The sequence below is a fragment of the Aspergillus steynii genome (assembly GCF_002849105.1).
Source record: "Aspergillus steynii IBT 23096 chromosome Unknown P170scaffold_10, whole genome shotgun sequence".
Lineage (NCBI taxonomy): Eukaryota > Fungi > Ascomycota > Eurotiomycetes > Eurotiales > Aspergillaceae > Aspergillus > Aspergillus steynii.
Genome location: NW_020194407.1, coordinates 560,098 through 582,005, shown reverse-complemented (window position 1 = coordinate 582,005; position 21,908 = coordinate 560,098). Strand labels below are relative to the sequence as shown.

The 21,908-nt window shown below is 51.5% G+C and overlaps 6 protein-coding genes across 6 annotated transcripts; 5 read left to right on the top strand and 1 right to left on the bottom strand.

Moving 5' to 3' along the window:
- Positions 1-666: 666 nt before the first annotated feature.
- On the top strand, positions 667-1,765 carry P170DRAFT_430717 (uncharacterized protein; the record flags this gene model as incomplete). The annotated part of the gene is made up of 3 exons (XM_024847972.1): positions 667-732; positions 790-915; positions 989-1,765. The coding sequence occupies 3 exons, from the start codon at positions 667-669 to the stop codon at positions 1,763-1,765; spliced, it is 969 nt and encodes a 322-aa protein (XP_024698982.1).
- Positions 1,766-4,732: 2,967 nt separating this feature from the next.
- On the top strand, positions 4,733-7,338 carry P170DRAFT_369525 (arrestin family protein; the record flags this gene model as incomplete). Its single annotated transcript, XM_024844912.1, has 3 exons — positions 4,733-5,471; positions 5,534-6,597; positions 6,670-7,338. 3 exons carry the CDS (start codon positions 4,733-4,735, stop codon positions 7,336-7,338), a joined length of 2,472 nt encoding a protein of 823 aa, XP_024698981.1.
- A 723-nt stretch (positions 7,339-8,061) lies between these two features.
- Positions 8,062-9,847, top strand: P170DRAFT_441136 (uncharacterized protein). Its single transcript, XM_024850244.1, has 3 exons — positions 8,062-8,161; positions 8,302-8,450; positions 8,542-9,847. The coding sequence occupies exons 1-3, from the start codon at positions 8,120-8,122 to the stop codon at positions 9,686-9,688; spliced, it is 1,338 nt and encodes a 445-aa protein (XP_024698980.1). The 5' UTR covers positions 8,062-8,119; the 3' UTR covers positions 9,689-9,847.
- Positions 9,848-10,871: 1,024 nt separating this feature from the next.
- P170DRAFT_441135 (chitin synthase export chaperone) lies at positions 10,872-12,579 on the bottom strand. Its single transcript, XM_024850243.1, has 3 exons — positions 12,065-12,579; positions 11,387-11,958; positions 10,872-11,333 (listed from the first exon to the last, which is right to left on the bottom strand). Exons 1-3 carry the CDS (start codon positions 12,300-12,302, stop codon positions 11,148-11,150), a joined length of 996 nt encoding a protein of 331 aa, XP_024698979.1. The 5' UTR covers positions 12,303-12,579; the 3' UTR covers positions 10,872-11,147.
- Positions 12,580-14,470: 1,891 nt separating this feature from the next.
- P170DRAFT_480636 (uncharacterized protein) lies at positions 14,471-15,626 on the top strand (the record flags this gene model as incomplete). Its single annotated transcript, XM_024853797.1, has 2 exons — positions 14,471-14,553; positions 15,500-15,626. The coding sequence occupies 2 exons, from the start codon at positions 14,471-14,473 to the stop codon at positions 15,624-15,626; spliced, it is 210 nt and encodes a 69-aa protein (XP_024698978.1).
- Positions 15,627-16,013: 387 nt separating this feature from the next.
- P170DRAFT_59523 (uncharacterized protein) lies at positions 16,014-17,004 on the top strand. The gene has a single exon (XM_024855292.1). The coding sequence runs from the start codon at positions 16,165-16,167 to the stop codon at positions 16,675-16,677; it is 513 nt and encodes a 170-aa protein (XP_024698977.1). The 5' UTR covers positions 16,014-16,164; the 3' UTR covers positions 16,678-17,004.
- The last annotated feature ends 4,904 nt before the right edge of the window (positions 17,005-21,908 follow it).

The window sequence follows — 21,908 nt, the reverse complement described above, 5'->3', positions numbered from 1 at the left end:
GGACTCAGGCGACTCAAACAGTTGCTGTCACGACCCCAACAATCACAAACGGAGGTGGACGAGGTCGAAAGAACACGAAGAATCGACGAAAGGTGACGAAAGACAACGGGACGAATAGAGGAAACACCCAAGCACTGAAATGTTAACACCTGCGAGAGGAAACACAAAAGTGACGGGGGGGAGCGACGAGAAGAAAGAAAGCGGAAGGAAATGAAATGGAAATGGAACTGAAATGAAATGAAATCAATCAACAAGACGGAAACACAGGGGAACAAGAGAAAAGCTGCGATGGATCTGACTTGACGGGAAAGATTGAATGGAGAAAAGAACGAGGAGTTTGGAACTTTGGGCTTTGGATGGTCAAGAGCCGCCGCCGGTGGGGGACGCTAGTCCGCTTGGCGTTAGCGCCGCCTGGCCCTTTTTTGTTCGTCCGTCGGCGGTGGGCGCTTATGGATTATTGTCTGTCAGTCTCTCCTGTCTCCCTGCGACTCTGTCGTAGTGCCTTGCGAGCCTGTCGTTTGCATGCCCAGCGCTTACCACGTTTCAACACCACCTTGCCTGCGTCGCTAGCCCTCTCGGCTTCCATTGGTTGGTTCTCCTTGTTCGCCTCCCACCCAGGAGCTGCATCCGCGCGTTTGCATCGCTCCATCAGCCGTATCCTGGACAATGGGTACTTCCGATTATTCAAACCCGGAGTCTCTGGATGTTCTAACGACGACAATGAATCAAACGGTAAATGATCTCCGCCAGCAGCAGGATTTCGTCCAATCAGTTCTCTAACCCTCGCAGTTGATTGAAGCTGGGCGGTTCTTCAACTCCAGAGGCTCGTCGCAGTCCAGCGCCCAGCTGAAACGGGCTATTCCCGCTGCTCAGGAGCAGTTTCAGTCCGCGCTGGACAACCTGTCTGAACAAATAGTAGGTAGTCCTGCAGCAGAAATTGCATCAAGGGGCCCCTTGCAATGCCACCGTCGATACTAACCTATCATAGTTTATCGCCAAAGCGTTTCTGGAGAGGGATTACGATGTAGTCAAGGTTAGAAAAGCTGCCCTCCAAAAACCCATCGAGGATGTTGTTATGAAAGAACCAGTCGTCAAGCAAGAGCCGGAGGTTGCGCCACAGCCCCAAGAATCTGCAGTGGGTGAAAACCAGACTGAAACCAAACCGGCACCGAACGACGCTTCGGCACAACCACAGTCGAGCGCAGAAGTCTCCCAACCGGCCCCGACTCAAACTCCCGTCAAAACAGAGAAGCCCGATGAGCCGAAATCTGCAGCTCCAGACCAAAACATCCCTACAGAGATCAACTTCGACTCCGTGCTGGATGATTCCGGGGGCGGGGCGAATGAATTTGATCTTAACTTGGATTTCGGGGACGATGACCTTGGAAACGACAACTTCCTCGCCGGATCCAATATCGACAGTACGAATGCTGGCGTCACCGACCAGGGGAAAGGAAATAATCTCCCTGGCAACGAAACGACCGACTTGCCCGGAACCGATAACCAGAATGCCAACCTCCCAGCGGGCGGGGACGCGTTCGACCTGGAATTACAAAAGGCCGAGGCACTTTCGGGCACCAACAGCGCTCAAGATGGCATGTTCGGTGGCGGTACGGACGACATGATGGTGCCTGGAGAATCCAGCTTCGACGATCTGTTTATGGAAAGCGAGAACTTTGGGGGCGAGGGAGGTGGGGACCCCGGTCTGCTGGAAGGGGATGGACTGATGAACATCAACGAGATTGACGATAACTGGTTTACTTGATTTGCACTCTATGGATGGTGGGAGGCCGCAGAAGGTATATACGCATTCAGAAATTAATAGAGGGGGCCGTTTCGGACCGAGTTGACGTTATTGCGGCTCCTTGATAAGCAGCTCGAATGTGGGAAAGGTTGTTCTGACGGATCCGCCAATCAATTCCCCACCAATCAACCATCCATTCAGCACCACGATGGGACCCATCTCTAGAAGACCTTGCCAGCCCGATGCAGACAGATGGGACAGATGCCCAGGCCCCAAAGACGTGTTTGATGCAAGGGACCCTCGGGACCTGAGTCCGCAAATGACGCAAGGCAAGGGAGTGGATCGGGGAAATGCCTCCTCCCGACGAGGATGGGTGTGAGGGAAGGGAGGGCTAAGCTGTCAATCTGATACTTCTTCAACTTTATGCCGATTAACTCGACCTGGAATGCCGGGGAAGGGAATGCGGCTGCGGTCGATCATACCCGAGATGCTTCTACATACTAGAGTTAGGACTAGTGGTGGGAACAGGCTGCAAGCGTTCTAGAAATGTTCTGCATGGTGCCTTACAAACCATTGGGAGCCAACGACAAGAGCTTTAAATTAAGGGGTAGCGATGTTTCTGAATCTCGATATGGATCTAGTCTTCTACAGCGTAAGATGGGGTTCTTCAGGCGGCCGGTCGACCGCCTCAACGGTCAGGCTGCCATCAGGTACCAAATTCGGAGAAGCGGCCGATGACCTCATCGCTCCGTCCTGCGCGATTTTGGCCTCAACGCCATCTTCAAAACCAGATCGGTCCAGAGCTGCCGGCGGATCCAAATCGTCCCATCTCCTGATTATCAGGTAAGACGGGGAAGTCACTATTGCGCGTCCCTCCTCCGGAGTAGTAACTGGTCGCCAATTCTGCACCCACCGGATCAGCCCAGATGGAGCCCCGGAAAGGAACAAGGAAGGTTCTTTGATCTTTATTCATTGCTGTCTGGGATCCAAACCCGGAAGTTTAACTTTGATTTTCACCGTTCCTCCCAAGGAATTTAAGATAAGGATGGTCGATCCTTCAATTTCTTTTTCTTGGAACCACGACGCAGAGCAAGACCATCAGCGGGTACTTTTGCCGGGCCGTCTATGATATCACCACTTTCTAGGCGAGCATCACAAGGCCGACACTAGACAAACGGATCCCCGCACACTAAGCCCGTGAGAGGGATGGTCGGGGGGTGGGATTGGGGACTGGAAAAATTAGCCAGACGAGTCGTCGCGCGACCTTGCCTTGGGGTCTGCGAGACTGGCTCCCTTTCTCTTGCGGTCAAGGAACAAACTCGGGCTTGAATCGGCGAGGAAGAGCGTGCCGGAGTATCCGCCTCCAGTCCTGCTGCTTCAATGATTATTCTGGACGAGGCGCTCGATCCTCAGATTCTAGCTGCCTCCAGTCTCACGCCTCGACTCGCTCGGCACCAGCGGAAGATCCGACGTCACACGGAGCCAACTAGTTGACGGGCGCTAAGTTGGTTTAGGGACTTGGGCCTCTCTAGAACTAGGGGAGTCGCTCACGGTACTAACAGCCTTAACGGGTTAATCCGTCGAGGATGACGGGCTGTGTAGACTGGAGAGTGTCTGCTGTCAGGACATGTACCGACGAGGAGGTGTGCGCATGCACCGCCATCACATGGCCCAGAGTCATGGCGAGGATTGTCGGTGGAGAGGCCATGTTATGAAGGACGGTAGGAACCACCACTGGGGAGGAAGTTGAAACGGGGGGAATATTCTACGAATGATGCTCGTGGCGATAGTCAGAAGTAGGGTTGGTGGCTGTTCTGCAAACCTGTTTCTCAACAAGAAAAGCCAAATCGCTGGAATACCTTAACTATAATAATAGTAATAAATCATCAGAACTGTCATAAGTAGAATAAATCCTTTCCCCCCAAAATTGCAGCCCACGGATCGCCGGATGGGATGAACCTCTGCGTCATCATCGTCTTTTCTCCGGTTCCTCCAGTCTTCTTCATCTTCTTCTCTTCTCTGTTCCTCTTTCCATCTCCTGCCGTCTCTCGCTTTCCCTCGCTCTCGTTTGCGCCCAAGAAACTTAACGCACCGCCTCACTTCTCGTCGTGTCGCCGCCGTCATCCGCGGGCATCCACTTTTCTTCGGTCATTTGCAAGTCGAGACATTCCGGTTGTCTGAAGCCCTTTTTTTTCTCGTCCTCCCCGCAATCCATGGGCCCTTCTGGCCATTCCCTGTTTGCTTGCCAATTGCATCCCCGCCACTGTCGTCGCTCACTGTCGCCCTTCTCTTCTGCCCATCTCACGCCGTCGTTTACTCTTGCACGACTCGGTCTGCAACCCTCGTCCGCCACATCGGTCTGAGCTGCTCCTTGCGTTGGACCGTCGATCATCTGCCCAACGCGGCACCGACAGAAAAAGCAAAAAAGCAAAACAGAAAAGAGAAAAAAGAAAATCCCGGCATCGTCGTAATCAATTATCGCTATATCCCAAGTAGCTGGGATCTCAAGCCGCCAAGTACGGGGTAAGTCACTTGCACATTTGGATTTCCCATGCGTTGCGTTGCGTTGCGTTGCTCGTTCACCTTCTTTTCGCTCTTTTCTATCGGCCTGTCCTCTTTCTCGTCCTCTTCTTCCCCATCTCTCTTGCGCACTCTCTCCGAGCAACCGGTCTGTGGTTTCAGATCTCCGTTTCACTTCTTCCCTTCTCCCCACTCCGGGTCTTCTGTTTTTATCCTGTTGTTTTATTTTCTTTTATTTTTTTAATTTGTATTTTTTTTTAAGCTTTTTCTTCTTTTCTATTTTTCTTCTTTCCTGTCTTTATTCTAGTTAATTTTTTCTGCGACCCTTTGTTTTTTCCCTTTTTTTTTTCCCTTTCTATTTTTCCCTTTCCCTCGCATACAAAAGGCAATCGGTTGGACTGCACTTTGTTCTCCCTTTTTTCTCCTTCCTGCAGTACAAATTATGCTCCGGATTCGGCCTTGCGCACGATGACCACCGCTCACATTTCTTCTCCCTTACCGCAGGACCTGTCGAGATCCGTGACGACGAGTCCTGCTGTCCAGCTGCCTTGCGCGCCTCCCGAGTCTCTATCTTTATTCTCCAGCTCATCCAGTTCGCGAACCGACCGTCGTTCAGTTGGGGCGAACATTGGCGCCGAGATCGAAGCGGAACAATTTGCTAAACCCGGCAACAATTGGCGGGGCTCGATATTTAGAAAGCTGGCGGGACCACGGGAGAACGCAAAGCGCCTGCTCCGCTTGGGGGCCCCCATTCACTCGCCTTCTCCGTCTTCGCCACCCATCCGCCCCATGCAACGAACTCGCCGTCCACGTCCTGTCTCCGAGATTGTGCTCTCGCCGGACGATGCACAAATGCTCGCCGCTCCGAATCTAGCCACGGGGAGAATGCGCGCCGGCTCCTCGCCGACGGCATCCGTCTCCCATTCCTCTTCGGCTTCGACTCATACCAACGCGGCTTCTTCGGATCCCGCGGTACCCTTCCCGACGCTGAGAAACGAAAAGATTGTGGCGTCTGGCAGTGGTATTTCGGTGGGAATCGCTCTGACAGAGCCCGTCCTATACCTCCAGGGCTACGATCAGAATGATCCCAGCACCAAAAAGTCTGCCATCCTGCGCGGGCAATTGCATCTCAAGGTCACCAAGAGTGTGAAGATCAAGAAGATCTCGATTTGCTTCCGTGGTCAGGCGCAGACCGACTGGCCCGATGGTACGTTCATACATGATTATCGTATATGTTATACTGTGCATGCTAATTTGTCGTCTCCATAGGCATTCCACCCCGGAAAATCCACTTCCATGACAAGAAAGATCTGGTCACTCACGGAGTCATGTACTTCAACCATGGCGATACTGCCTTGATGCAGAATGACTACGGTGCTCACTTTTACCAACATGCGAAGCCGATCACCTCCGTCGCGGGCAAGGATGGCCCAACCGCGGTCACTCGCGAGATCTTCTCCAAGAGTGGATCGTCGGTCTCGCTGCAGACCGGACAGGCGACAAGCCGAGAGCTCAAGCGACTCTCGCTGCAATCCAACCAGTCGCGCAGTTTCGGCAAAAACGACCCTCCCATCGTTCCGCCCGCTCCGCAGCGCAACTATCGCTTGTTCCCGGTGGGGGATTACTTGTACAGTTTCGAATTCCCGATCGACGGGTCCCTTCCGGAGACCATAAAAACGGATCTGGGGTTTGTTCGGTATGATCTCGAGGCCATTGTCGAACGCTCCGGTGCATTCCGCCCTAACCTGCTGGGCAACTTGGAGGTGCCTGTGATTCGCACCCCGGCGGAAGGCTCGCTGGAGCAGGTTGAGCCGATCGCTATTTCTCGCAATTGGGAAGACCAGCTGCACTATGATATTGTGATCTCCGGAAAATCTTTCCCTCTAGGCACCCAGGTTCCCATTGCGTTCAAACTGACTCCCTTGGCCAAAGTGGAATGTCACCGGATCAAAGTTTACGTGACCGAAAACACTCAGCACTGGACTTCAGACAAGTCTGTTCACCGGTTCGCGCCGGCTAAGAAGGTGCTTTTGTTTGAGAAGCGAGCCGATTCCATCAGTTCCAGCACGTATCCCGGAAGTTCGATGCGAGTCATGTCGGGCGGTGGCATTGCCTACGACCATCGTGCGGCTGCCGCTAGAGGGGAGGAAGTCGTGGATCGAAATCGAACCAACCTTCTCGGAGATCTCTCGACCGATGCCGGCGTTGGGCCGACCGAGATGGAGTTCAATGTCCAGCTGCCCAGCTGCCATGAGATGAGGAACCGGGAAGAGTCCCAGCGGTTGCATTTTGACACCACCTATGAAAATATCCAGATCAACCACTGGATCAAGGTATGATGATTTCTTTCTATCCCAGAACCCTAGTTTTGTGAGATCTGAAACTGACCTGGTCTTTGTTTTCAGATCGTTTTGCGTCTCTCCAAGCCGGATGAAAGAGACCCTAACAAGCGTCGGCATTTCGAGATTTCCATCGACTCTCCGTTCCATCTTCTCTCCTGCAAGGCCACCCAGGCTAACATCTACCTGCCGGCGTACACGTCACCCAACTCGGACCCGGTGCCCCAAGCAATGGAATACGAGTGCGGGTGCCCCGGCGCGCCCATCGTATCTAGAGACAGCTCTAGCAGCCTTGCGCGCTCGCAGGAGGACCGAGAGGAGCCGCCAACCGGCCGGGCTGTCTCGCGGAGTTTCACAAGTGGCTCGGGTGGCTTGGCTCGACCTCCCCAGGCGCATCTTGCCCACGAACCGGACGAACGGAGGCCTGAACCCGAACCGGCACCACGGCCCATGCATCTCCTGCGAGCTCCTTCTTTTGCACCTCCCGCTTTCGAAGACATTCCTCCGCCGCCGCCGCTGGTGACGCCGCCTCCGGAGTACACCACCATCGTCGGGGACAACGACCGCGAGACGATCCTCGAGGATTATTTCTCGCGGCTGTCAACCTACGAAGACACCGCCGACGACGAACGAGGTCGCGGACGGGTCGATGTGCCTTTGACTCCCGGCGGGCGAGTAAATCGCAGCATGGACGTTCCCCGAGAATGGGTCCGTCTGGACCAGTCAGCCACTTAATCAGCTTACTTGGTTGAACGGGTCGACTCAAGGATTCACGATTAATGATACTATCGGTTACTGCTTCGGATCTGTTTGTTGTTTTTCAAAACATGGTGTGGCACTGGGAGTTGAATATAAACTCGGGGATACACTCGGTACATTTTGGATGGATTTCTTACAATAGCGCTGTATGTTAGATTTTCAGGAGGCCTGGAGGGAGGGGATACCGTCTATGTGTCTATGTCCTGGTTCATTATGCCCTTTCGGTTCTGTTTCATGGAGAAGGGCGCGAAAAGGGATTGAGGATTTCTTGTTTTTTCTTTTGTTTCCCCCTGTCAGGCGCTATCTGGATGGCATTGTTTATCACGAGCGATCATGTTTTTATCTTGTATTCCCCATCTATACACATACATACCACTATAGATATGGCCTGTTCATGTCTATCTTGTTTTTGGATACATCGTTCTAGGCTGTTCTTTTGGATATGATCTACTTTCCTACATAAACGAAGATACCAGAATGCTAGCCTTGATTCCGAGCCTCTTTTGCTCTGGAGCTGGAGTGCTCTGACCCACAGAGTAATCGGAGTAATGTGTTTGCCACGATCTTGATTCTGGATTCCTCATTTCTGAGGCCACGGTCACATGCCGAGAAGGGTCACGTGTCAGTGACGTAAGGCGTTCCGAATCGGGCCGCAGCGCCATCGGTTCCTTTCGTCTCCCCAAGACCGACTGTCCAGACCGTCCAGACTGTCTGTCCATCGCGAAATGGAACTTCGAGATCCAGTCGGTGTCTGAAAATGAGAAAAACGCTTCTGATTGTTTACATCCACGGCTTCAAGGTAGGCTCTCCCCATGTTCATGCTAGTATGATACTAGTTCAGGTTCATGGCAATCCCCTCACGTTGGTTGATTCCAGGAAGCTCGTGGAGCTGTGCGATGGGCACGATCAGTCAGGCTAACATGCACCAATCACTCATAGGGAGATGATGATACATTCGGAGATTTCCCAGAGCATTTCCGCGCGCAGGTCAGCCGCTCGCTCCCCTCCGTGAAGGTCGCCACGGCGGTATACCCCAAATACGAGACCCGAGGGGATCTCAAAGAATGCGTGAGCGTATTCCGCGAATGGTATGCTCCTTTTGAAAATTCCATGAATTGGCATTCCTTTGTTTTCGATTCACAGGCTTATCAAGGTCGGTACTGACTCGGTCTCGTGTAGGCTTCAAAACCAGGTCATCGATCTGGAAGTCGAGAACCGAACTGCCTCCCCTACCGTTGATCCGTCCGTCCATGTCTTCCTCGTTGGCCACTCGATGGGTGGCATCGTCGCCGCCGAAACGCTCCTTCTAGTCGCCTCAGAACAGCCGATCCCTCCCAAGCACGCCGATCCTCTAGTGGATTCGGGAACGGCGGAAAATGCGCCTGCGATAGAGCCGGGCTCGTTCATGTTTCCACACATCCAGGGGGTGCTTGCTTTCGATACCCCCTTCCTAGGGATTGCGCCCGGAGTGGTGTCGTACGGTGCTGAAGGACACTACAGGAACGCAGCATCAGCATACAATACCATCTCCGAGGTAGCGGGCATATTCGGCTTGGGAGGGGCCAATACTTCATCGAAGGGTGCAGGTGCAAGCCAGGCTAAGCGCGGCAGAGAAGCTTTGCCCTCTCAGTCCGGCAGCAATGCACCCTCTGCCGATGCGGCCGCAACGCCGTCATGGCAGCGATGGGGTCGATATGCGATGTTTGCAGGGGCTGCGGGCGCCGTGGCGGCAGGCGGGGCCGCTGCGATGTACTCTCAACGCGACCGCCTGACCGATGGATTTGGATGGGTGTCCTCCCATCTCGCATTCGTCGGGTGTCTGGCACGGCCGGCTGAGTTGCGCCAGCGCCTGGTCCTTCTGTCCCAGGTGCACGAGGAGCGCGGGATTGGCTGCACGAACTTCTTTACATGCCTGGGTCAAGGCGCCGGCTCGCTGGTCGAGAAAGGCGACCAAGCCAAGACCTCTTTCAGCCAGAAGATTATCCGATCCAAACATCGCACCTTCTGCACCCTCCCGACCGAGCTCGAGGGTCAGGACATGCGGTTCCTCCCGGCACCCGGACTGGGATGGGCGCGGGCCACGAATGACAAGGCGGGAGACGAGGTTAAGGCGCACGTCACCATGTTTCTACCGACGGACAACCCGGCTTTCTACGACCTTGTCAACGATGCATGCAGGGTGCTAGTCAAATCGGTCGACAAGGGTTGGTACGCCGGCGCCACTACAATCCCAGTCGAAGAAATCCCACAGACCGAGAACGGCAAGGCCCAGGCGAGCACCGATAGCGGATTCATGGACGGAGACGACGTCGTGGTCGTGGAATGAGATAAACGGTTAAACTCCACGATCGGGTATCAATGTCATGTCTCAACCATAAAAAGCTAATCTCCGTCGTTCCAAGTTCCATTGGACCGTGACCGGCTCGAGGACGACGCAAGTGTGGAGGGGGGGCGTCCACAGAGGTGAGGAAAAAATGGGGAAGAGGGAGAAAAAAAAAAAAAAAAAAAAAAAAACAAAAAAACAAAAAGACAAAACCAAAACCAACAACAGCCTTCGGCCACCCCTTTCTTTAGACTTAGACTAACGGGCGGCCGTTGGTGCGCGAGCCATGCACCTGCACTCCCAGGACGCCTGTCAAATTGTTCCTCACGTTCCGAGGTTACATTACTCGAATCATCGTCGGCCGGTAGTACGCCCCTCCTCACAATCCAAGTGGCTCGATGCCGATGTGATCAGGTCAAGAAGGGCCCGATCGCCCGCATGCATGGCTCCTTCGACCTGAGAACCCGCGACAATTCGTCACTCTGAATGGATGTGGAGACCGTCATTGTGCCGTCTACGCTGTAGTCCCAAGTCCGTTCCCGATCACACACAGCATGCCTCGCGCGTCTTCAGGGAATAATAAGAAACTAGCAAGGTCAATTAAAAGAAGGAGACCGCGCCAGTCATTTATATTAATAAACTCCCTGGGCATTCGCATGCATGCTCCATAAGGTACCTACCTACCTAGCTAGCTAGCACTCCGGACTAAGTCACTGGATTCCTTCCTTCCGCCGGGGTGGAGGAGTGGAAGTAACATCACATCGTCGGCGAATCAGGTCCTGCGGAAACCATATCCTCTGGATATCTATCGGGCACGTTCCTTTCCTTATGAACAACTAGACTACTGCCTACTAGCACCCAGGCTACGCCCTAGCTACAGACTCGCTTCCTGGTTTCCCTCTGGGATTGGTACTGTGGATGTCTCTTCTTTTTTATCATTTATTTGTTTGATTAATGAAATATCTACCTAACGTTTTATTATTATGTTTAATTTTAATTTCATTGTCTTTGTTGGGAATTCTCCTATCACTAATCAGTGAACATGCACTGATGCAGGTCTATTCCAATTGACTTCTTCTCAATGACAATTCGATAAAATTGTTTCTCCGTGGCTTCTGGTCCACCATTTATAACTGCGCTCCATTGTCATCATGAACACCATGAACTAAAATTCAAACAGTGCTTGGTCTGACGTATGTATTTCATTGAACTACCATTCTTTATAATCTAAATACAGGACTAAGCTAGAGGATGACCTCAGCGCCAATATACAATGTAACGTTGAAAAACACAAAAGGGCCAAAAAGATGACAATCAATTATACCAAGAAAAAGCCAAGAGATCATAACAAGCGATTAATAGACAATGCCGATAATAATTCCGCTGCTAACCAGAAACCGGAAACTAAACGGGGAAAAAAGTCGTGAAGGCGTCATTTCTAAGGCAAAGTCAAAGACCCGCATTAATAGTTGTGGGCATTATAGGTCGATGCACGGTGGTGGTACATGCTGCCGGCATACTCCGAGTTGGTATCCTGGTAGCCTGCTGCACGACGATCCTCTTCGGGCAGACGCTCCTTGACTTCCCAGGTATTAGGTTTGATGCCAACAGAAAACTCGAGGTCCTCTTTCGTGATGTAATCCCAGAACTAAGCAGCGCGTTAGTCCAGCAATTTGGAGAAAAGGGAGATGGAAAGCATACCTTGTAGACCATCATGACAGCCAAGAGATTGCAGAAGGTGGCAAAGAAAAGACCATCCAAGTAATGCTGGACATTTTCGCAAATGGTGTCGCTAAATCCGTAGAGGAGCACCTGGCCGCAGATGAAGACAAGCAGACCAAAACAGATATGACCCAGCGGCCAACGGTCCTCGAGAGTGTTCATCACCAGTAGGAGCTGCATAACGAGGTACACGGCAATGCAGATTGCGTTCACGATGTAAAGTACCACAAACATACCGACGGTATTGGTGGGACTAAGGCCTCCCCAGGACTTGAAGGTCAAAAGGGATACCAGGAAGGACACCGCGAACATGATCACAGATGTCAGTCGAATAAGCCAAACAGACAAAAAAGTTCCATCCTCGTATAGCTGGAACCCCACAAAGCCGTTGACTAATAGAGATGTGCATAGGGCCGAGGCCAATCCGTTTTGAACGGCGACGAAATATGGGAACGGACCGCTTCTCGGCGGCACAACACCGGCATCGATAACCAGGGAGCACACGGTCAAAAGCATGTAGATGTAAAAGAACGTGATGATTTCCTTGCGGCCTATTAAAAAGGTTGGGTTGGTCAATACTACTCCTCTCTCTGTTTCTCTTTTTCTTTCCTCTCATTTGACATCCAAGTCAATTTCATTGTCTCACGAATGACTTACCGACAGCAGTGAATTTAGACCTGATATGTAAAATCATGATCACTGTCATCGCAAGCGCGATGATATGGAGAAAGGACGCTGCGCCTTCGAAAATGATGGTATTGGCCAGTTCGATATTACGGGCATAACAGTTGGGGATGATGCCAGTATCGCCTGATATGGAGGACGCCGGGCCCACCAAGGAGCACAGCGGCAGCGCTGCTTTGGCGCAAATCGAGTCAAAATCACCGAAACCCATCGTGTCGACGTATGGTGGACGACGAGTCGGGGAGTTGGCGACTGTTTGGGTCGTTCAGTTATATCAGAGCGAGCGGAGCCAACACCGTCTCCACAACGACGGATGGAGATTGGGTCGAACGAGCCAAACAGAGCCCCGTGCTGTTCAAGTCTCCGAGAATTCAACGAGCGACACGAGTCTGATGTGTACAGTCGAACAGCGTTCAAAGAAAAGCGAGTGTAGTGGTTTGCGACAGGCGCGACAGCAAGCGGACGACTGACAGCGCGTGGCGACGAACGTCGGACGAGGGGTTTTCGCACGTTTCTCTGGCCTGAGGCTTCTAGACTTGCGATCACGGGAAGCGCTAGGTCCGAATCGGGGAAGGCCTGTTCCTGGAAGGCGCCGTTGCTATTCTGGGACTAGCGCATCTCCCCCGGAAACCGGACCAGGCTAAGCCTCTTTGGGAAGAATGTTTATCAGGAACACTAGGCCCGGAAGGGGGAAGCGGGTGACGTTCCATTGTACACTAGTCCTGAGATCAGCAGGAATGGAATCACTTAATAATAATAATATTATGAGGTATAGTCTCAGTAACTATAATGTCACTCGGTATTGATGCACGGCTTCATGGATATCCGCTGTTTCGTCCGGTCCCTAGGCCCTTGGGGTGAAGAAGGCTTCGTACAGACAAGCATTGTCATGCAAGTATGGCAGCACGCCAGCCGAAAGTACCACCTTTTGGCTCGTTGAATATAGTACGTGCATGCTCCCATCATACCAATGGATCCCGCAGCCCACATTCCAGAGACCGTTTCTCGGAGGCTGCCATCGTCCTCCGTATTCAGATTCCACGCCGTTTAGCGAGGAACGCGGCGCTAGACTGGATGCAGTACGGGAACTTGTCTTCATGGCCCACATCTTCCGATTGAGTCCGGCGCCACATGATTGACGGCAGGCCTAAAGTCAAACGTCTCGGGCTCCAACCAACTCGGGCAAAACCGAGCCTGACAACGCTGGCCCGCCAGGATCGAACTAGTAGCAGGCAACCCGGTCTTTTTGGTACTATCACTCTTGGGTGTTCATTATTGACCATGGTTAAGGGGGGAGGGGGAAGAAAGGGGATCGTCCGTCTCCTGAAGATGACCGTCCGTCATAATCAGCAAGCGAAGAGGGAAAAAAAAAAAAAAAAAAAAAAAAAAAAAAAAAAAAGAGGCAGCGCTGTTTCAGACATACTTCCGATGTCGTTTAATATTCCTACCACGATTATTATTTCCCAGGTTGATCTTTTCTTTCGATAAAAAGCTTCGGTTTTTGTACGCACATTCAAGCCATAAATTTATTAGAATTGAATATAATTGTTCGCCCTGGGACGGCTGACGAACGGGGACTGATCCGGTTACGAAACACGGCGATTCATGTCCTGCTCCGTCTGTCCCTGATAAACTTTCCGAATTTTCAGTAACCGCGATTCTGAGTTCGAGTCGAAACGGTAATGAGCCGAAACCTTCCTTGATATGGCACCATTGGAGTGGACACGTCGCATTAGGGATGGCATGGTATCTGGTGCGCCCTACCGAATCTACTCCGTGCCCGTCCTCCGAGGCACCTGCTTTGTATTACGCGAATCCCTAGGGTTTGAGGCCATTTCATATGAAAGGCTGCAATAGAATGCAATGTTATTAATTAAGACGAAGCCTAAAAATGGCAGGGTTTGTACCCGTCTTGTTATCTCTTTTTCTTTTTTCCCCTTTCAATCCTTTCCATCACTTGTTGCAGGGTTCCATACATCCAGGGTCAAAGCCAATCACCTGCAGGAGCAGTTCAGGACCTTCCATTAGCTCTCTCGAGAATTCACTCCACTATCTCGGTCCCGATACGATTGAATAAATTCCGACAGGAAGAGGGGGGATAAAAATAAAAGTCAAACCCGGACCGGGAGAAAAAAAAAAAAAAAAAAAAAAAGTGACGTTACATGTTGGCTACTTGTTGGCGCGCAAGGCTCGTCCCCTTCTGTTGGTCCAAGTCTCTGTCCAAACGGACATTTGTACTCCAACCAACGGAGCTAAATCAAGGCCTCCGGACAAATCCCGCCAATGCCCTGAGATCAACTGGCTGAATCGCATTCTCATCGATCAAGATTAGTGATCCTGGCCAATGACCGGACAACCTCGGGGTGCTGTTCCCCCACGATGCGCGCAAAGGCACGACCGTTTCGACCCGGCTCCATGCCGATTACGTCGGCAGTGGCTCCTCCTAGCCTCCACCCCGAGATGTTTGCTTTTTAGACTCGTTCTGCTCGATCACGTATACCCATCCGACCCCAGGATTAAACGTCCATGGCATCACCCATTTGTCTCCTGCATGAAGATCCTAGTTAGCGCCACGTGTAGGTAAAAAGCATCAACGGCTGCGAGGGACCGCGTCGATCTCCCATTGACCCGATCAGACCTGAGTTGCCCACGGTGGGACACTCCTTCCCACCGACGTTCCTTCAACTTTAGCACCCGCGGCATTTACTGGTTTTTTTTTTTTTTTTTAATCCCCTTGCCATGTCTCGACCGTTGTGGCTCCAGTGACGCTCGATGACGCCGGACCCGCAATATCTACAGGGGTCGTTGACAGAGATGAAGAAAAGGGTTCGTGGACCGTTGCGGTGATTTGTTTTTAATTTTCTTTTTCTTTTGACCAATTTGTCAAATTAAAATATTCCTCTTTTTTTTGTTATCTACTTATTTATTTATTTATTAAATTTCATGCAAGAAAAAAAAAATCGTCTGAATTTGCCCACACCCTTACCTCCCCTGGCTAGGCTTGTGATGGGCCCCAAACCCTGGTGCTCCCCCAACTGACAAACACCCTTCTGTAACTGCCCGCCATGAGCAGGTACCGACCTATATATATTATCATGAGCTTTCCCTCTGCCTCATCTGGCTCGTATATTGGCCCTCCGTCTGTGCATATATTCTCCGAGACTCCTCTCCATACTCCTGGCGTCTTTAAACTTTAGTCTTCGACCGATTTTGAATCTTCATCTGGTCGGACCCTAATTCTATTCCCACCCACGGCGCTTCTCCCTCGCTTCCCTCGAGCTTTTTTGATGTTTTTTATTCTATTTTACTTCATTCGCCCCGTGGAACCGTCCGATCCGTCCAAAAGCGCTCACGGGTCTCGATTGCTGTGACAATGTGCAACTACTTCAAAAACTACTACATCTACAGCACCTGTCGCGAGCCCAGCGTGCATTTCATCCGCACCTCGATAGACGGCTCCAAGGATGGGCGATGCGGCGAAAGCCCGCACGACCGATTCATCGTGGTCGTTGGGAAATGTCGCCTATGTCGCTAGCGATCTCGAATTCCTTTGTCCAGTGGAGAGCAAACCCCCCTTCCGCGTCATGGACCGACTGCCGCTACGACTGTCACCCAATCCCTTTCCCAATCCAGCAGGTGTATGGGGATATCATCACCTTGACGGCCTTATTAACGAATCCGGAACGATTACCTGGGTGATACTCCCAACAAAAGTCACCTTGCGATTCTACCTTTCTTTCCTTGTTTCCACTCTATTTCACTTTATTTGATTTTATTTCCGTCTCCTTGTGTTGATCTTTTATACTTCGGAAGATGGCTATCGGACGGCTGACTTTTCCTGTTTTCTTTTTTTTTTTTGTTTCTTCCCGAGCACAAGCGGCCCCTCTTAATTCTTGACAATTTCTTTTTCTCTTCTTGGCTGTCTTATTTTATTTTATTCTTTCTTTTGTTTATTGATTTATTGATTTATTTTTTTCTTCTTTTTAAGCTCTCTGTACTTTCTATTTTATTCGGCATTTGCGTTTATTTGTTTATTCCATACTACTGCATTCTAAGCAAAACTGGACATAAGCATGCATCCTTCTCCCCCTGCAAAGTCGGGAATTACCTTTGTACAGACGGCGTTGGCCCGGGCGTTCACTCAAAAAAAGATCGGAGATTCTCGTTTTCTAGAGCCTGCAAGTACCTTACGGAGTATGTCTCGATATGAAACTGCGTTTGAGAACGAAGAGGGGAACCACCAGTCCCGTTTGTATCCGAAACCCCCGAAGACAACCTTTGGGCTTGCAACTTGCAAACAGCAGCATCACATGTCGGACGCTTCTTCCGGAAATAAATGGGCCCAGCTGGCCCTGAAGAAAAGAGAGATAGACAGACAGATAGAGGACATCCGGGCGGAATGGGTGGGGAAAAAGGGGGGGAGGGACAGGCTACAGGGGACAGGGGAAGGGACAGTAGTCGCAATACCGACGGATTTTTTTTTCTCAACCACAAAGCACGCCTTGACCGTTGATTCGGGGAACCATGCACTGATGCTGGGAGGGCCCGGAGGGTTAGTGAATACTAAAGTATGTGGAACAAGGTGAGGTTGTTATCAAGAGAGCACTAAGGAGTGGTTTGAAGGCCGTTGACGCAATGGCCCGTTGCCTGCCAAGCACCTCTCGTGCTGCATCGATGGAGGCCCAGATGAAGTCTGTGCTCCTCCGCTCTAGAGCGCCCGGCCGAAATGTGGAATCAGGAATGATTGTTTGTCTGCGCTGGATTAGTGGCCTTAGTCTGGCTCTTGAAAAAAGCCGGAGCGTGGTTTAGCACCGGCGAACCGTGGTCGTTTTTAGTCCTGTGGTTACTCATGTTTTATTATTCATTCTTTATGATTTAATTATTGCTTCCTTGGCTTTTCATTTATTCTTTCCTCTTTATTCAATTCCCTTAGTGCGTTCTTTTTTTCCTGCCCAGACCTCTTTTTTTGACTTTTAATTCTCCTGCCCGTGTGAAATTCTCTTAATCGTATTTTCTTCATTGGCCGACGGGCCGTATTCGCGTTGATCGTGTCAGATTTTTCTTTTAGACTTTCCTAGGTGCTTGATCAATTGGTCGCTAGGGTTCAATTTATTGCCTTACCCGTCGCTCTATCTGGCTATCTAGCCTGACATAAACGACTTATGCGCTGGATGTACCTCTGCGGCATCACGTCCACAAGTACCAGACCTGTAGCCGGGGCCCCTCCTCGTCTTTCTCGTTTCTTCCCCGGAATTAAACGAACCCACAGCCTAGATCCACGGACCTACTCCCTATCTACCTATCTAACCCCCTCTTTGACCAAAAGACCCATGTGGCTTGTCGCCCGCCGCGGGGATGCATACTGCGTACAGATTCCGTACTCTCGACTGTGCGTCCTACGTAGGACAGGCTCCGTACGGAATCCTGGACTGCAGTCAATTGGGCGCTAGCGAGTCAAGGACCAGAGCTAAATCGTCGGAGAGGGTGGTATAGTGGACTCTGGACACCCTCGACTAGAAAGCCCGTCGGAGAGAGGGAGGTTGGACTATGATGAAAGGAGGAGGGGCGGCCCCGCTCCGTTTCCGGGTGGAGATCGAGTATTTTTCGGATGTTTTTTTTCTTCTTTTTTCTTTTTGTATGCGTACGGAGTAGTAGTAAACGATCAGGTATGTTCGGATAGATGATTTTAGGTTTACTTGTTTTATTTTATTTGATTTTCCTTTTACATTCGACTCTACATAGGTATCCTCAGATGAATACCAAATACCGTGCCAATCCTCATTGCACGCAGCGTGCTATTTTTGACACCCTTGTGCAACAAATCAGAGGTCATCCGGTTCCCTGATAATGCAGCCTTTAATTCCCCCCCCGATCCCCTCGTCCTTTCTTTTTTTAATTTTATCTTTATTTATTTCCTCTCTTTTAATCTGGTCCCACCCACTCTCGGGCCGAATCTGCATATCTGGGCTGCAGGGCAGGAGTTTAACTACGAATACCGTCTGTCGGTCCACTACGCTCGCTTCCCAAGGTGGGTAAAGGGGAGGGAGTGGGTCTCTTTTCCCTCCGACGCTTCGTCTTACCACAGTCCGGTCGGAGTTGTCAGTGTGAGTGAACACTACAGCGTACGGCGCATTCCATCATTCAATAATGCCTGACCCACCCTCTGCGTTCCCCATCGACCTACAGTAGTCACTGCGACCATCGGGGAAATAGATTAATTCCGCCCTCGCGTAGACTCGAGACCACTCAACGGGCTTGCAGACGCTGACACAAGCCCATCATGAGGAACATGTGGTTCGATCGGAGTCGCTTGCAGCGGGGGGTATTTCCACCCCTTCCCTGGTTCTTGTTGGCTCATGCTGAATGCTGAATGACCTGTGCCTTTGTAATGGCTTTTTCTTTTTCTTTTCTTTTATAGCTCGGTGGGCGCGGGGAGGGGGGGGGGGTTTAATTAAACCTTTTCTTACGAACTTGACCTGCGAATTACTCCCTCTACCCGCTGTGTGTACCATGGATCAAGTCTGGAGATGGGAACCGAATGGCTTGAACCCTTGGTTGCGATGGACACGTCAGGGGACGGGAATGGCGTTCTTTTTTTTTTCCCTGGTGCTTTTTGCTTTTTCTGCTGTCTCTGTTGCCCGTTCCGGATCCTCGTGTGTTTCATGATGATCTCTATTACCGCTACTTGGTCTTATGTTGTATATTATGCATGCTTACTCTCCTGGGTTACTTACTAGGTGGGCGCCGAATCCGTGCTGGATCGGTATTAACACCTCGTCCATCGTCTGTGAAACGAAACGATTATCATCTACCAGAGCGGAAGGACCCTGGGGGATAATGTCATATCCACACGCCACTATAGACTGGAAGACAAGACTGATCGAGCGGTTGGGTTGGTTAGTTGTCGATCCCTTTCCTCGTCATCCCTGTTGCGTTTGTGGCCATGACACAATGGACCCGACTGACGGTCAGTCACAGTCACATGGTACAGGGCCCACGAAGGATAGGTAGGTAGAGGGCAACGGCTAACATGCATCGGACCTTGTTTTGGCCTCCGATCATCACATCGTCCTTCGTTGCGGTTGGTCTGAGTCTTGGTCTCCTCCTCCCTCGCGCGCGTCCCGTCATTCTGGCAGAATAGGATTCACATCCTGGACGATCGTCAGCCCGGTAGATTTCCCTGGACGGAGTCCGGAGCACTACGTATGCGTATGCCGATGTATGTCATTGTGTGAATATCTGGACGCTGAATACTATGACGGAGTGGGTAGGCAGGCGCCTGATTGAAATTAACGCCCGTGCCATGCCTTGCCATGCCTTGCCATGCCTCCTGCATCGGCAATTCCCCCCAGCGCAGTTTGCCTCGGGACCCGTCTCGAGACCTCGCCACTGCAATTTATCAATCAGTCAATCAAGGACCAGTGGGTTGCTGTTAGTCGTCCTGGTTCAACGTCACGTAAACCCAAAATTAAATTACCATCTCCCTTACTCCCCCCCAGTCGACGGCCACACGACCCAGCCGACGACCAGAACAGGGGTCCGCGGAGGATGGTGAATGGTCCTGAGTCAGTGGCATGGAAAGTCATCTACGATGTGTGATCCTTCCGCGGGCCAAGCTAGCTTGACCTGTCGCAGATTGAAACAACCGTAATAACCGAAGAAATGATCAGAGGTCAGACCTGATGCCAGGCTGTTTAGTTCTACGCAGTGCCTACCTACCCTACCCTACGTACGCTGTATCTACGCATATAGACCTACTTACTCCGTGTGGAGCATCCGCATCCGTTATCTAGTTGTCCACACTCCCTCTCCGCCTGCCGATAATTGGACGCTTTCCCTTCGGCCCTCGGAACCCATCAGGTGGAGATTCCCGCCCTTCTGCCTTTATTGCATGACATGAAGGGTGCCGATCCGGGTCAGGATCCTAGAATCAATCAGCCCCGATCATGGGGGTATGATGCAAGAATGATGCAATGGGGTATGGCTGATTGGCTCATCTGATCTATGTGCTTGCTGCTCTTGCGACGCGGGATTGATGGCGATACTGGCTCTTTGCCATCCCGGGTCGTCTGGAGAGATAGGGAAGTATACGTATTGCCTAGGTAAAAGAGGGAGGTTAGTTCAGGTCCAGACTTCGTATGGAGAGATTAATTATCCGTCTCGGCTGAAAGAAGGCGTATAACACTCGGCCGGAGCTATCGTCATAACCTACGCGCTCATCCTCGGCCAGATGAAACCGTCGTGATGGGATCGCATCCCGGACGGTGCGTACGTGGTTCTCGACCGGGGGGCGACCAGTTCCATTTTTGGTCATGCAGATATCTCGGCAGTAGTGGGTCTTGCGAGATGGTTCAATCTGCACAGCTTGCCACGGTAGGTCGACGCTGATAGTCCTGAAACCGTCGGGTCCGACCAGGGGAGGAGCTGGGTGTGTCTCATTGGAAGGGAAACAAGAGGCATGTAGCGAAACCCGGGGGGGCTTGCAGGGGCGCTAAACAGGTTACTCCTTCGGTCGGATTATGCCGAGTGTGCTATTTCGGTCTTTGGGTTGTTGGTTTTTGTTATCGCGTGGGTACTCGTTTTGACTGCATTTTTGGTTCGAAATTGTCTTCCGCTGTCGACCTGTCCGCTTACCTGTTCCAGATGCTGTAGCCCTAATTCAAGGCTCTGCTGCATCTCACATAAGCAGACAGTTCATAATGCAAGCATTCCAAGCGACAGCATATTGGCTGACGATCAGGAAAATCAAGCTATGTAAGCGGGTAGTAAGGACGATAACGACGTACAGTTAATTAATCGAAATCCCACCGAATCACACCAACGACGAGGATGTCGAACCAGGATCGCACGGCGTCACCGAATACATGTACGGTACTTCGCAGGCAGGCCCCTAGGGACCATTCATCGAAATCGACCAACAAAGAATAAATGAACCAAGCGGACATGTCATTGTCCGGCTGCAAATGAACAGCACAAGGCACCTCCAGTCAAAATGCAGGATTGATTAACCGGGGCCACCCGCATTTTTCCTCCGGCCAATCAGGACCCCTGCACCCCCTCAGGCGCTAGCACGGATCCAGCGGTTTTTATTCATTCATTTATTTTATTTATTTTGATTACCTCCGCAGTAGGTAGTGGTCCCCTCGTAGTTGGTCCCAGTAGTCTACGCGTAGGACTAGGGCCAATGGACCATCAACGGATTCGCGTTTTTCCTCCTGTCCCGCTGGATTGCCTCGCCCTGCCCCAGGCATGACGGATATCTGCATGACGGAAATGAACCGCCACTAGATAACTACCTACCTACCCTAGGAGTTAGCTACATCACTTAGTACTGACTCTCCTGTCATCCGGCACGTGCAGCACGCCGTGCACTCCTCCGTCGCTAATGCTGCTAACCTACATCCGCCGTCCTAGCCTGCAGTGGTGCAAGTCCCGACTTACTCCCTTGAGCCCGGCCTGCATGGCCTGCACCTGGGTATTCTAGGCCTAGTGGCCTACCTACCACCCTATGCCCCGTGCACGGGGACCATCTAACCGAGAGCCACGGGTGTATTCTGTACGCTGTACGCGGGTAGGCTGCTGCGGCCGCGATCTGGACTCTGCATTCTGCACTCTTCTCTCCCCTCCTGCCCCTTTCGCGAGAGGCACAGACACCACAGGACAGATATGGTGGAGTGCGTCGAGTCCCGGCAGGGGAACCGTGGTGACGGCCTAGCAAGGATCCCTAGATTGGCGTCTGACGGCACCGAGGATCACATTGCGCCGTGGATTAGAGCCAGTGTGATTATGTGATAGGGTGATATGGGTTTAATGATCG

Coding starts and splice junctions, on each gene's coding strand:
- P170DRAFT_441136 (XM_024850244.1), top strand. CDS start 8,120: ATGAGAAAAACGCTTCTGATTGTTTACATCCACGGCTTCAAG. Junction 8,162..8,301: donor TTTACATCCACGGCTTCAAG/GTAGGCTCTCCC, acceptor AATCACTCATAG/GGAGATGATGATACATTCGG. Junction 8,451..8,541: donor GTGAGCGTATTCCGCGAATG/GTATGCTCCTTT, acceptor GGTCTCGTGTAG/GCTTCAAAACCAGGTCATCG.
- P170DRAFT_441135 (XM_024850243.1), bottom strand. CDS start 12,302: ATGGGTTTCGGTGATTTTGACTCGATTTGCGCCAAAGCAGCGCTGCCG. Junction 11,959..12,064: donor GTCTAAATTCACTGCTGTCG/GTAAGTCATTCG, acceptor CCTTTTTAATAG/GCCGCAAGGAAATCATCACG. Junction 11,334..11,386: donor CTGTCATGATGGTCTACAAG/GTATGCTTTCCA, acceptor CGCGCTGCTTAG/TTCTGGGATTACATCACGAA.
- P170DRAFT_59523 (XM_024855292.1), top strand. CDS start 16,165: ATGCATCCTTCTCCCCCTGCAAAGTCGGGAATTACCTTTGTACAGACG.